The sequence below is a fragment of the Styela clava genome, chromosome 9 (genome assembly GCF_964204865.1).
Source record: "Styela clava chromosome 9, kaStyClav1.hap1.2, whole genome shotgun sequence".
NCBI lineage: Eukaryota > Metazoa > Chordata > Ascidiacea > Stolidobranchia > Styelidae > Styela > Styela clava.
The window spans coordinates 7,185,032-7,198,679 of NC_135258.1; the positions used below are offsets into that span (position 1 = coordinate 7,185,032).

The 13,648-nt window shown below is 34.6% G+C and overlaps 1 protein-coding gene across 1 annotated transcript in view; it reads left to right on the forward strand.

The window, feature by feature from the left end:
* Nucleotides 1–1,698: 1,698 nt before the first annotated feature.
* Nucleotides 1,699–13,648, forward strand: part of LOC120340015 (uncharacterized) — a 32,866-nt gene continuing 20,916 nt past the window's right edge. Inside the window, exons 1-12 of the mRNA XM_039408268.2 lie at nucleotides 1,699–2,051; nucleotides 4,055–4,221; nucleotides 4,673–4,833; nucleotides 5,723–5,882; nucleotides 6,556–6,672; nucleotides 7,270–7,438; nucleotides 9,599–9,666; nucleotides 10,047–10,196; nucleotides 10,544–10,726; nucleotides 11,504–11,593; nucleotides 12,211–12,376; nucleotides 13,240–13,343. Coding sequence (XP_039264202.2) covers nucleotides 1,961–2,051; nucleotides 4,055–4,221; nucleotides 4,673–4,833; nucleotides 5,723–5,882; nucleotides 6,556–6,672; nucleotides 7,270–7,438; nucleotides 9,599–9,666; nucleotides 10,047–10,196; nucleotides 10,544–10,726; nucleotides 11,504–11,593; nucleotides 12,211–12,376; nucleotides 13,240–13,343 — 1,626 coding nt within the window. The 5' untranslated portion in view covers nucleotides 1,699–1,960. The remainder of the gene's footprint in view (nucleotides 2,052–4,054; nucleotides 4,222–4,672; nucleotides 4,834–5,722; nucleotides 5,883–6,555; nucleotides 6,673–7,269; nucleotides 7,439–9,598; nucleotides 9,667–10,046; nucleotides 10,197–10,543; nucleotides 10,727–11,503; nucleotides 11,594–12,210; nucleotides 12,377–13,239; nucleotides 13,344–13,648) is intronic.

Below are 13,648 nucleotides of genomic sequence, written 5' to 3' on the forward strand. Positions count from 1 at the left end.
TCGATATCGCGCAATACAAATTGCAGGTAATTAACATTCACAAACTGCTAAAAATAAATGAGGGTTTAAAGCGAGTGACATACTGGAAAATTGAATATAAAATGAGAATCGTGTTTCAAGCTTGGGTATTGCGATAATACACGAATATAACTGTATAACCACGACGGGAGATTGTTAAAATTTATATAATACATAAATAAAGACGCATTGGGAGAACAAGCTGTATATATACCGCTTTGGATATACTTATTCCTCCGGGCATTCTTGGTCTTACATTGTCCTCAAAAAACAAACAAAAATATCACACAAGTAGTGTATGTATATATATATACGTTAATACATTAAACCGGAACAAACAGAACATCAAAATACAGGGTGTCCAAAAAATTCCGCTCGGTTTCATAGCATCACCAATTGCAAATTTAAATAAATTTGGTTGTATGATAAATGGGGACTACAACATTCAACAACTATAACATCCAACTAGAAACAAACAGGTAGACTAGAAATCTTTTTTAAAATTAAAAAAATATGACATTTGGTCAACTTTTTGGACACCCAGTATGTACGGAATTCAAATTAAACTTACAGAGCTGCACAGGAATTAGGACTGAAAATATTACGACTTAGTAATAATTGGCGTTAGGTATCAGAAATAAACACGCCCAGAATTCGATACACGCTGTGTAAACAGCTCCTGATAGTTTTTTTTAACTTTCTTGAAAACTGATTTTTTCCCCCAATACTAAAAATAAATAGGATGTCAATAGCTACAGCAGGTTTAAAATTGTTCATATAAATTAGAATTTCGTTCTGTCCATGCCATGTCGATATAGCCTCTACGTGCTTCATGCTGTATTCTCAAGCTTTTGGAATGTTTCTCCGTATTTCAAGTATTCTATCAACGCCATCCCAAATAAATGAGCCAGCACGTCTCGTCATAACAGCAACTGAGCCGCGTACAAACGACTCCTGTGTTTCAATTTATCAATAAATTGAGATCCTTGCCTAGATATTTGCGCGTTTTAGACAATTGCTTTGGATTATATTACGAAAAAAATGTCTTCGACTTGCACTTTTGTGGGCATCCTTATGTCATAACAATTATGAATTTTATAATTGCAAAGTATATCTATAAAGATCAGACCGAACGACGATTGGGTAAACAAACCGATTTCTAGCTATCACCTTCACGGGATAAACCACAATTGCGTTGTTGCGATTAACACTTGAGGCGTTTAAAAAATTTGCATATGATACATAAAAATTAATCCTACCTATGTTGACTTTCGTCATGGCGCAATGAATCAGAACTTGCAAAAAGTATGTTTGTTACTTTCTTGTAAATGTAAAATGCATCATTTCAGTCCGTTGCTCATGTACAAGACTTGGGTATAGAATAATTTGTTTTTCAATATCACCAACATAAAAACCTGAGTCATATTGCCGATGAATCTTAAACATAGTCGTCTCGCATGACCATGCCAGTATCTCTTCGTCGAGTACATGCAATGATAACAAAACGTTGATCTTCTGTTCTCCGCCTAAACGAATCACCGCCACCAATGCTCAAAATTAGAAATTATCCAGTCAGGGTTTGGGATAGGATTAGTAATTCAGATTGCACCAGAAATTCAAATCATTCCTTACCCTATCCCTCATCCCTACTAGATAATTACCTGTTTGTTTTTATAAAACGTGTCGTGGCGGGTGTTCTTTTCTAAAATTTCACATTTTTGCATCAGTGGCGGGTGCTTTGTACAAAAGATTGTATTGTTACGTAATGTATGAAACAGCAAGACGAATTGATAATAAATCGTGCCATGTGAAATAGCCAAGTTCAATCCATCGCGTTGGTTGTGCACAAACCGCAGTTCCGCGCTTAAGAACGCATTGCGAGTTTTAGCACATACAACGCATTCCTAAGTTTTTGAATGAGTTCAAAGTCAGTGATATTGCAATGGCTGCAGACGCTGAAAAATTCAAAGAAAGTTGCAACATGGATGAAACCCAAACTATAAATTTCTCTGTAAATGGAGTGGTTTTCCGAGGTAAGTCTGATTTTCTTTGATATTTATTTTAATCATTAGACACGGCTGTTCACCCATAACAGGTTGTATAATTGATTCGGATACTTCACGGCAAGCAACAGATGACCGAGTATTACTTGAGCAGAAAAAAATGTTTACAGCAGGTGTCGACAATGATCCTTTTTATATTTAAAATTAAGCAGTGATACATCTCTAGAATAGAATATAGATTTATTTCCTCATTGCATCTCAAAAATCCCATTTGAATATTTTCGGCGCTAACGAACCCTTTGCACTTAAGCATCAACTTTTCTGCGTTTTGTTGCCATTTGTTTGATTATAATTAAATTATAGGCTCATTGAACGAGAAATTGTGAATTATATACTTGTTAGGTTACACGTGTCTCACAATAAATTCTGTTACGTAAAGAATATAATCGTCAAAACAGCTGTTGTGTTACTATAACTCAGTGCGGCCAGCAGGTTGCCGACCCCTGGTCTACAGCAACGTTTTAGCAATTGGGAAGAAATTATCCCACAGGAAGGTATTTTGTATTTTCGGAGATAAATTTCGTTTAGTAGTTGCTAATATTCTTTATTAGACACGAAATGGACCTATGTATCGTTTTTTTTTCATGTTGTTCTTGTTTGTACTTTTCTTCTTCTTGTTACCGTGTAAAAAAATCGCATTTCTTATTAACTATAGGACCTTAGCATTTTTTCTAGTTTCTCCGTCATGATTATAACTGTAATGCTAACGTATGCACACATAAACTACTTAAACTGCTCAAAGGCATTAGATGATTAGAGCAACCCGCGCACAACACTTGCAAATTCATTAAATAGGGGGCAAATAAAGTTGTTTTTAGCCACACTGAGGGATGAACAGAGAATTCCAAAATAAGCAAAGGGAGGAATTTAACGAGAAAGCTTGGGAACTCCTGGTCTCATTGCATTGCTGTGTACTGGTGCTTCATAGTTCCTTAGGGTATTTTTCTTTTTCGATTGGGTAAATTTTAAATTGTTTCGCATAATTACAGCTTGTTCGTTTGTCATAATTACAGCGAAGAAATCCAATCATTTGTTGCTGGTAATCCAAGACCTTCCTTTTCGTATATATATATATATTTAAATATTTGTCGCTCGTCTTTATTTGTCACGTGCCAAAGTAAACTAAAATGGAAAAGTATAAGTAGGAATGGGATTCGAAATTGTAAAAACAGATCTCACTAAAAACGGGTTCTCTCATTTCAGAAAACGATGCCAAACAAACACACAGCTCTATAACTAACTGTACGTCATATTTACTTATGTATGTCAATAGCTGCATTTACATGACCCGCGTTACACAGATCTATTACATAACATATAACGGTATAACGCTAGTGGCTAGTCCACAGGTGAGCAATAATTTTCTGAGTGGGCCAGTTACAGCTAATTTATTATTACGAAACCCATGCGAACTCCCAGCAAATATGAGCCATTAGTCAATTACTCTACAAGCTAAATACGAATTTTCAAATAAATTTGGGAATCGCGCACATTGTTACGTTTGTATTCAAATCAATTGCAACCTTTTATGAAACGGTTGTATGATGAGGGTAAAATTTCGTTATTGCTTTTGTTCATAATAAACTCCTGTAAAATATGTAACCAACTGCTTTTACACCACCAGTTCGTTAAGTTGAAAAGAGTCAATGGAAAATCGCGATTGCTCATGCCTTAGTAATCGGCTAATTTTATTGCATTTTATTATTTTGCGTGTGATTGAATAAATGTACTTCCTGGCGTATTTACTGTAATATTCCGGATTATTCACCTCGCTTTATTATTAAATCTAATATGTTGCGAAAATAAATATGGTTGATTGGGCGCAATTAGTCACTGTCTCGATGGTTGGTGCTTCGTATCTTAAACTATGGGTCAGTTAACAGCTGAGTTCCATTTATTGTTTGATACTAAGGGCTGCCAACTCCCCCAACTTGCTAAAAGGAAGCGTTGTTGACTTAATATATTGTTTTCAGAGAAAAATTCTGATATCGGAACATCTCTGAATTCATGGTTGAGAAATAATCCAAAGTTAACCGGAACTAAAATCATGTGCAAGGAAGGCGGATGTGGGGCATGTGTTGTCATGGTTACTCGATCTGATCCCATGTCAGGAAAAGATGTCAAAATTGCTGTGAATTCGGTAAGAAATGTTTTATTGTCTGTGTGAGAAGAAGACCGATAGAAAAGCTCAAGTTGGCGGCCTCTTTCCGTTCAACATGTCGGGTATGTAACCGCTAACCAGTGATTCTGTACTTGATAGTGGAAGAAGCCGTAACCAACCAGCGGTTACTGGAGCCCCCACGACGGCGAGGAGTCCAGTAATCATCTCGCACATAAATAGCCCCCACACTCGGCTTCAAACTTGCAAACCCGAGCAATGTGTCGATAAACGTGTTCCTAACGCTTAGCGCAAACGCCGATTTGAAACTTTGCTTAAATTTTATTAAATTTATCCAGAATTTAGTGTTTAACCTCCAAAAATATTTTGAAGTGATAAAATACTTACCGGTACTCTCTTCTACACCTGAGATAAGACCTTCAATAAAGTTATTAATCAATTGATAAAACCAATACCGCTCTGTTGCTTTCAGTGTTTGTACCCGTTGTTATCTGTCGATGGTTGCCAAGTCACAACAGCAGAAGGTCTTATATCAGACGGTGGTCAATATAATGATATACAGAAACGACTTGCTTGCTTCAGCGCAACACAATGTGGATACTGCACTCCAGGATTTGTCATGACTATGTACAGGTCAAGAGATAAAATATTTTGTTTCAATCATAGTAAATATAAAACTTGTAGCATTTACAGGAATTTATGATTTTGAATTAAAATGGATGTCCTAAGAGATTCAAGAGTCTTCCGGTCTGTAACTACAGAAATATATTTGTGTTAGTGTGCAGCAAGACTCTTAAATCATTTAGGATAGTTATCTCTACTCTTGCTAATGCATCCTTGCATTATATGTATACGGATTCACCGGAACAAAAGAATAGAAGACGGATAAATAGTTAGTCCCGCATAAACCCAATCATTTTTGTAAAATGGTTATGCCCACGAAATCGAGATCAAAAATAAAGTGTTTTAAACTGTGGCACGATTCAAAGAAACTGATTCTCTTTTGTATCAAATTCACTAACCACATGTTTCCTCATTTCAGAAAACGTATGTATTACGACGCGCTTTACATGAATTTAATATGTAACTTTTGAAACACCATATACAACGCTAGTCGCCAGCTACCTTGCACGTTACGTTGCACACGTGCTGCAAAAATACGGGCTTGTTGATTACTACGACATGTCAAGGGCGGATTTGCGCAAATCAATTCAAATCACTGTTTTTTGACTATTTGTACTGCCACCCATGTCATAATCATAGAATATCTCACAATATCTTTGTTTTGGAACACATAGATCCTTTTTTATCCATTTTTTTCATTAAGCATTATAGTATCTGCATTTATCTCTATTTAAAAATGTCACTTCAATTTGCATTGAACGAACACAAATCTTTTAGCTTGACACACAAAAAAAATTGAAATAAACTTTAAATTAAAATGAGGTCAGAATAAGATTATCAACATGTTTCTACCAATGCATGCGCTGTTTAAAATAAATTTTTTTTTTTACAATAACAGCTTATTGCAGAAGAATCCACATCCTACCCAGGAAGAAATCGAGTCTGAGTTCGATGGCAATATATGTCGATGTACAGGGTTTCGTTCCATTTTTGATGCAATGAAATCTTTCGCAATAGATGCTGACCCGAAGTTGAAGGAGTTTATTTCTGATATAGAGGTAAGTACTACCGTAGTGTGGCTACCAGGTTAGGAATAGGGCATCATTTTATTCAGATTTTCCTTATTTTAGTTCTATTTCGAGTTCGAGGACAGTCTGTGTTAGTCGAGTGAATATACCCCCTACCCATAGGTTTCAGTCCCTATACACAACTTAATGTAAAATAGGCGAACAAAAGTAGTTACTTTTATATTGGTACATACGATTCTGAAGCGCCGAGGTAAGTACATATTGAATAACTTTGTCTAATTTCTTCAACAATATGGGCAACAAAAAGTTGGGGTTTAATCGATTGAAATCAAGAAATCTGTGAAAAAATGTTACAGAATGTTTGTTACAAATGGATTGTTTCGATACCTTATTGTTCTCATTCTTCATGTTGTCGTTGTTATAGATAGATGATTAATGTGGTTGAAAAAATAGCAATGCAATGGCAACCAATGGGCCAATTAATTTTACATTTTCAGTGCTGAAAGATCAAAGAAGGCTCTCTAGAGTCTAAAATGCAAATATGTTTATTTCATTTTTTAAATTCCCTCCGAGTCCCATGGATCTTAAAATTGTTGTTCAAACTTCAAATAAGTCCCGTTTACAATGCTTGCATAACAAACTAAAATCAATAACTTGGAACCAAAAATATTATGATGTTTTGCAACCTGTCAAATATTTGCAGGACATTAAAGTTTGCAGCGATGATGGAATGAAATGCAAAGATCACAGGCTTGGCTGCAGAAATAGCTGTGGTAGATACAGAGCCGACGGAGGATTATCATTTCTTCATAAAAAGGAGGTTGGATTTTACTCTTTACGATGTTAAAATCAAATATCTGGATAGATAAGAGCTCTGACATTCTGTTTGACATTTTCATACGACGCTCATTCAGGCCCCTTCCCCGAAAAAAGGCTCTATGTTACAAGCAGTTGTTTTTAAATAAGCAATATGTATCTCTGTATCTCCTCATCGTATCTCTTATTACACTCCGTGGGTTTTCACGCTCCAACTGCTTGTCGTAGAATAGTAGTCGCTGGACGGTTACGGCATTCTATATCAATCTGAAAACAAATAACTGACTAACTAATCCCGTACCCGACAAGGACTGGTAACGGACGAGGCCCCATGGTGCGCAATATGATTAGGTCGTCTTACCGACTTCCTTCTCCTCTCGATAAAAATATGTAAATTCCATCCTATTCTATTATTCAGTGACATAATAGAGCTACTCTTTTTGAAAGCATCGAAATCTTTCCGGCACGTCAATGCCAGCCTAAATTACGGCATTTGATACAGATAACAAATGATATCTTTGAATTCTGTTCATAACTCATTTCCGTTCTTTTTTTTTTTATTACAAACTCGAAGAATACAAAATTTTTTGTTTTAATTAAGGGAAACATGAAACAAGCGATGAAGCCAAATCCAATCAAAGTTGCACGAAATGTAAATGAAGGAGAATCTAAACAATGGTTGCGTCCTGGATCTCTGAAACAACTAGCAGATTCTGTGAAGATTAAAACAAATAAGAGAATACGTTTTGTTGTTGGCAATACTAGCACAGGTAGATAAATATTGAAGGTACTATCGCAGTCTAGCAGATAGGTAGTTACAGAGTGGTCGCTAGAAAAACAGAAATATTGTCAAGCAGCTGTTTGTACAAAGAATAACTTTTACAAAGTTTTATGTTATATTTCACAGAATATTATAGAAATCGAATAGAACCTAACCTATCAACCTAAAACAACTTAGTATCGAAAAAGAAATGAGTGAGAACGCATTTTATTTGTCAACCGTCCTTCAAATTTTCTCTTTTCTTGCGACTACCCTACATTTGATAGAAAAAGAATATTAAAAGCCATTATCGAAACATTGTTTACTTGAAAATTTGCTTCACCCTAATCAGTCTTAATAGGCTTGCACGTAATTGACAAAAATCAATTCCGTAATTACGGCAAAATCGATTACGTAATGACCCCGTAATTGCGATATTTTTTTCACACATTTAAACCTATCATAACAACCAATTTAATCCACTTCTATTCCGAATGGGACATCGAAGTTTGGTTTCCATATTCCCGGCAGTACTACACGACGGCGACAGATGTTAAAGACAAATATCAAGGAGTGAATTCAAAATAATTTTATTCTGATTTTTATCTTTTGTATTAGCTTTGATTTTTTTTTTATCCACTTTATCACCAAATTTTATGCGATCAATTTTATCATTACCAACACTGGTAATATATTTAAGAAACGATAGTTCACTTTTTTAAATCGTATTAACGTATTAATACGACTTTCGTATTAAATAAAAATTCCGGGTTGCTAATTTATTAATCAACTACAAGCGTATTCCCTCGTTTGAATATACTTTCGCTTGCCTCGCGACAAAGACTCGTTATTTCACCGTTTTTTACAATATCCGACTTTACTACTTAGTTAGCATTTTCTAATAATTATTGATGCCGACTTATTGACCAAATTCCGAATTCCATGCTTCATTTTACATTAAATCATTTAGCGGCCTAAAAGTTATAACAATATTTGCGATAAATTTAGATCAAATATTAATTATTTGCGCACTATTTAAAATACCGTACTTATATGACATGCCTTCTCCGAAAATACAAAGTTTTATCGCAAAACAATGCATTTTGTGACATTTATTTTGCACTCATGAAATTATTAATTTATTTTTCAAGTCGACAATCCTATTTGCCAAGATTGACACAAGTTTGGTCGAGTGCCGGTGGTATTTGAGTCGACGATAAATCAAAATAAGTTGCCGCATTTGGTAAAGACAGGTAATCATATTTGGCCAACATATTGCGAGGCATTGTGAAAAACATATTGAGCAATGCCAAGTCCGGACAGATATATAACGATAAAATCGGTAACAGAACATCAAGATTTTGTAATAGAAAATGGATCTCGCGCAGAATAAACACGGGAAATCCCGTCGTATTGTTGTTTCTTTGCCGTCTCAATCGCTTTACCGATGCCGAAAAGACTAAGTTGCGTTGGTTCATTACGCAATTTCTCTTCCGTCTTTATATTGCTGCTTGATAAGCGCGACATTAATTATCACGGCATTTACAAATAGACAATGTTTTATAAGTTGATCTCCTACATTCTTTAGTCATTTCACCCGAAGAAGTTGAAACCAGGTGTGTTGACGTCCATCGGTCTCAACACAATTCTATTCCTTATCTACGGTTAATATGTACATTGGCCATCCTAGATAAGTTGATAATAGGTTAGTAAATGACGCGTTATCCCTTCCCCATCTGCCTAACAAGAGAGAGAAAAACGGCTGCGAATACCGGAACTCTAACTTCTTTTACTTAAACTTTAATTTTTTACAATCGACTGCTCTGAAGAGAGCTCGTTTCAATCGCGAAAGCGCGCGACCAATAATTACGACTTTACGTAATTCGTAACTTCGCTTCCGTAACTCGAAATAATTCCGTAATTCCGTAAATCCGTAAATTACGTGCATCAGTCAATAAAAGTGTCATCAAAAATAAAAATGATCAATAATTACCCCCAAAAATTTTTACAAATTATATTTCTGGATTTCTGCATGCGGCTTTTGTACTGCAATTTCTCACCTCGAGATATTTACCACCAGTTGTATAAGAAAACCGATAATAGAATGCATCATAGTTCAAATGCTATCATTCATTCAAGCAGCTTAATTAGGAATAAAACTTTTTTTTAGGTATTTTCAAATTTGAAAAACCATATGATGTTTATATTGACACAAAACTTGTTCCTGAGCTTTATGAGGTTAGTTTCCGAATCATCACTTTGTCCAATCATCCCTTTTCAAAGATTGTGAACTGTTTAGTATATTTGAAAACCGGGCAGTAGGGTGTATATTTACTTGGCTAACACAGACAGTCCCTGAACTCGAAATAGAACTAAAATAAGGAAAATCGGAATAAAACTATGGCCTAACGCTAATCTGGTACACACATCATTATACCATACCAGTACCATCATTATTACAATCTTTTTTTAGCGTGTTCAATTAAAAATTAAATATATTCTATCTGTAACAAGATGCGGAACAATATGCTACCAGTATATTTCAAAACACTTATTAGTTTTATCGATGTGTTATTAATAAATATTTGTTATAGTAAATCTTAAAATTTTTAATTAAGATAAAGAATGATGAAACCTCATTAACTCTTGGGGCGAATGTTAGTCTGAACAACTTGATTTCAATATTCGAACTAAACTCTTCACATTCAGTTACATTTAATGTGATGGCGAAACATATAAAGAAAATTGCAAATGTTCCTGTCAGAAATGTGAGTATAAAATATTGGATTCATAAAATGTTTTAGGACTTCTAGGCACCATACAATCAATATTCTAGACACAAACATATTTTGTTTTTTGTTTATATTTTTATATATCATAGGAAGTAACAATTGCAACTCTCAATAACTTTAGAGGTAACCTACAGGTGATGTTCTCTAATTAGTACCAAAGTGACTCTTTTTGATTAGAGTTTTACAATTTTACTGTAGTAGTTTACTTATGCCTTTGGTCGTTTTAAAACGCTTTGATTTTTGAAAGACCCTCAGTTCACAACCTGTTCAAAATTACCCTGCCACTAACAACGATTCTATTATTTATCTGTCATATTTCGCAGGTTGGCTCATGGGTTGGAAATTTATCAATGAAGCGAATTCATCCAGAATTTCCTTCTGATTTATTTACATTATTTGAAGCTTATTCTGTTAGGCTTGAAATCCTCACTTGTTCTACTGGTAATCGAATGACATGTAGTTTGTTAGGAGATGGTGGATTTATTAATCTGGACATGAGTGGAAAGGTAGCAAAGAGAGGCTCAGTATTCCTAATTCACACTCATGATTTGGTTTCTACTCATCCCTCTCCTATGTTTTTGTGCCGGTGGATCCGTATGTATATAATGAAATGATGCTGAAGCAAGAGTAAAGATAACTATCCTAAGTGATTCAAGAATCTTTCTGCACACGAATATAGGACGGAACGTTGACTTCCTCAGACATACATAGTCCAGTTAACCTTGGACAGACAAAACGTTACAGAAATATATTTGGGTCAGTGTGCAGCAAGACTCTTGATTCACTTAAGATTTTTAATTCATCTGTTTAAAAATGCCCAAAACTCTTCATGCATAACATTTAAGAATATTGACTAATTATCGCATATTTAATAAAACAAAGTGTACTCATCGACCATTTTGCTTGATGTTGTGGTAATTGTCCATATATTTAAGCCCTGTTATCTTGTTATTAAAATTGATTTGAAAAACAATAGTTTGAATGGAAAATGTTCATGAATATATAGATATTATAATTTTGAGTTGATAAAACTTGGAATCTACAATATTTGAAAAGATATTTCAATCTACAATTTTCTCGGAAGAATTATGTTCTTAAACAGAAAAAAAGCCAATTAAAAATTGATAAAGCTGTAGGATCAACTATTTAAAGAATTCGAGGTATTTTTGTAGGATTCATTCTAAAATTTCATGCTATTGCGGATTAATATTCTTTAATAGAGTAAACATTGCTCTTGTGAATTTATTAATTCATGCTGATAACCATCCGCATGTTGCTTTCAGGTTGTCCTAAGTGCCATAATACCGAAAGTGAGTTCAAATAGTAGCAGCACCCAACATGCCATGTCATACAAAGTAATGCCAAGATCGCAAGTATGCTCTTTGTTATGTTTTGATTCGTTACTTGCTCTGAAACATTGTAAAAGCATTATATCTACTGTCAACTGATATTTAAGTTCAACGTACTGTTTAAGAACAATCAAAGCGAAAAAGTACAATGGAATTGAAATGTTTTATAAAAACATACTGACATTGTGTGATAGAAATATTTGAGAAAAATATTTGCTGATTGCCAGTCATGCTTAATTGAGTCTTATGGCGAAATTAAATTTCTGTGTAATAACGGTTAAAAGTTGAACATTTTCTTTTTAAAATATCTCAGAATTGGGTTACAACTTTAAGAAAAAATCCAAAGCAAGCTCATTTGCACTTATTTACTAGCACGTAACAAAGTTATGGAGAAGCGCTAGTGTGAAAAGTCCTACATAGACTATATATAATGTCTTACAACTAGTATACGCGGGCATACTGGCAGTAATGATTTACACATTTTGAAAAAAAAATTTCCACATATATAATTTACCAAGTTTTATTAGTAATCTTTTATGAATAGTCGCAAAATAAAATTTTTTAAATCGAAGTTTAAAGATGAATTTTACTACTTTTATGGTTACATAACCTGGTAAAAAAAAAATTTCAAATATTTATAGAACTCTCATGCATATGTCAATGCGGCATTTTCTGCAGTGGTGACTGGAAACAAACTAAGCAAACCAGTCCTTGTGTATGGAGGAATAAGCAAATCATTCTTTCATGCAACTGCAACAGAAGAATATCTTACTGATAAAAATATAAATTCTCAGGACACTTTGAATGGTTGGTACTCCTGTAGTATGTGTATCAGGTTAGGTTTAGGGCATAATTTTATTCCTATTTTCCATATTTTAGTTCTATCAATGACAGTTGTTTAATGTCATTGGTTCTATTACGAGTTCGTGGACTGTTTGTGTTAGCCGAGTGAATATATTCCCTGCCCATAGGTTTCAGTCCCTTTATACAACTTTACGTGAAGTAGGCGAACAAAATCAAACACTTCTGAAGCGCTGAATGGGTTTATTTCATATTTATATTTTTCGTTTAGTTTGTTTAGGTCTGTTTGATTGGCGAGTTCAGCGAATTGGTTCTTGGAATGCCATGATATATATGGTAATCAGCGCGTCCGTCCATGTTTTTTGTTTATATTTTTGACGATCGCATCAAATGCTTTAATTTAACGCACATCGTAGCTAACAACTAGTGTTATATTTGGCGTTTCAGTCCAGTATTAGATTAAAGTAAAACGTTTCATGTCAATGTAGCTTGCATAGTCATTCACATTTTCTGAAATATAAGAACCCGTTTTTAGTGAGTTCAATACCAAAGAGAACTCGTACGTTGTAAACTTTGTTTGAGGAAGTCTTACTTTGGTCAGACGAAAAGTTACAGAAATACATTTGTGTTAATGTACAGCAGGACTTTTGAATTGCATAATTACTATAGTCACATTTATTCCTGCTGCACCATCCTTGCATTACGCACACGGATCCAATGCAATATAGAAACACAGACAAAGGTGAGGGAGTTAGTCTCGCGCAACACAACCCTTAATCTTTTAATAGCCTACGTTAAATAGATAGAATAGTGTCTAGTTACTTACATCTTTGCATAGAGAGAATAAACAACAATCTTGTTTTATGAAGGAGCTCTACAAATTCTGGAAAAAGAATTGAGTCCTGAATCGTATTCAGCAACCGATAGTTCACCTACTTACAGAGTATCCGCTGCGGTTGGCCTGTTTTACAAGGTAAAGTAAATTATTTTTCCATGACGCTTATTCACCCCTCTCGCGCAAAACATTACTCATTACAATCAGCCACTGATATCTATTTATAAGTAACGAGGGGACACGGGAATTGAAGTCGAGATTTGTAATGGATTCAGTTATGTTGATTCCATTAGAACAGTGATTCTCAAACTGTTTAGGCCGCGCCCTTTTTTAGAATTTGTCAAGTCTCTCGCCCACCTCAAAAATAACTGGCTAACAATAAGGAACAAATAACAGATAGTAAGGCGAAAGTATGTTTTACTCGAAAAACACGTTGAAAAGAC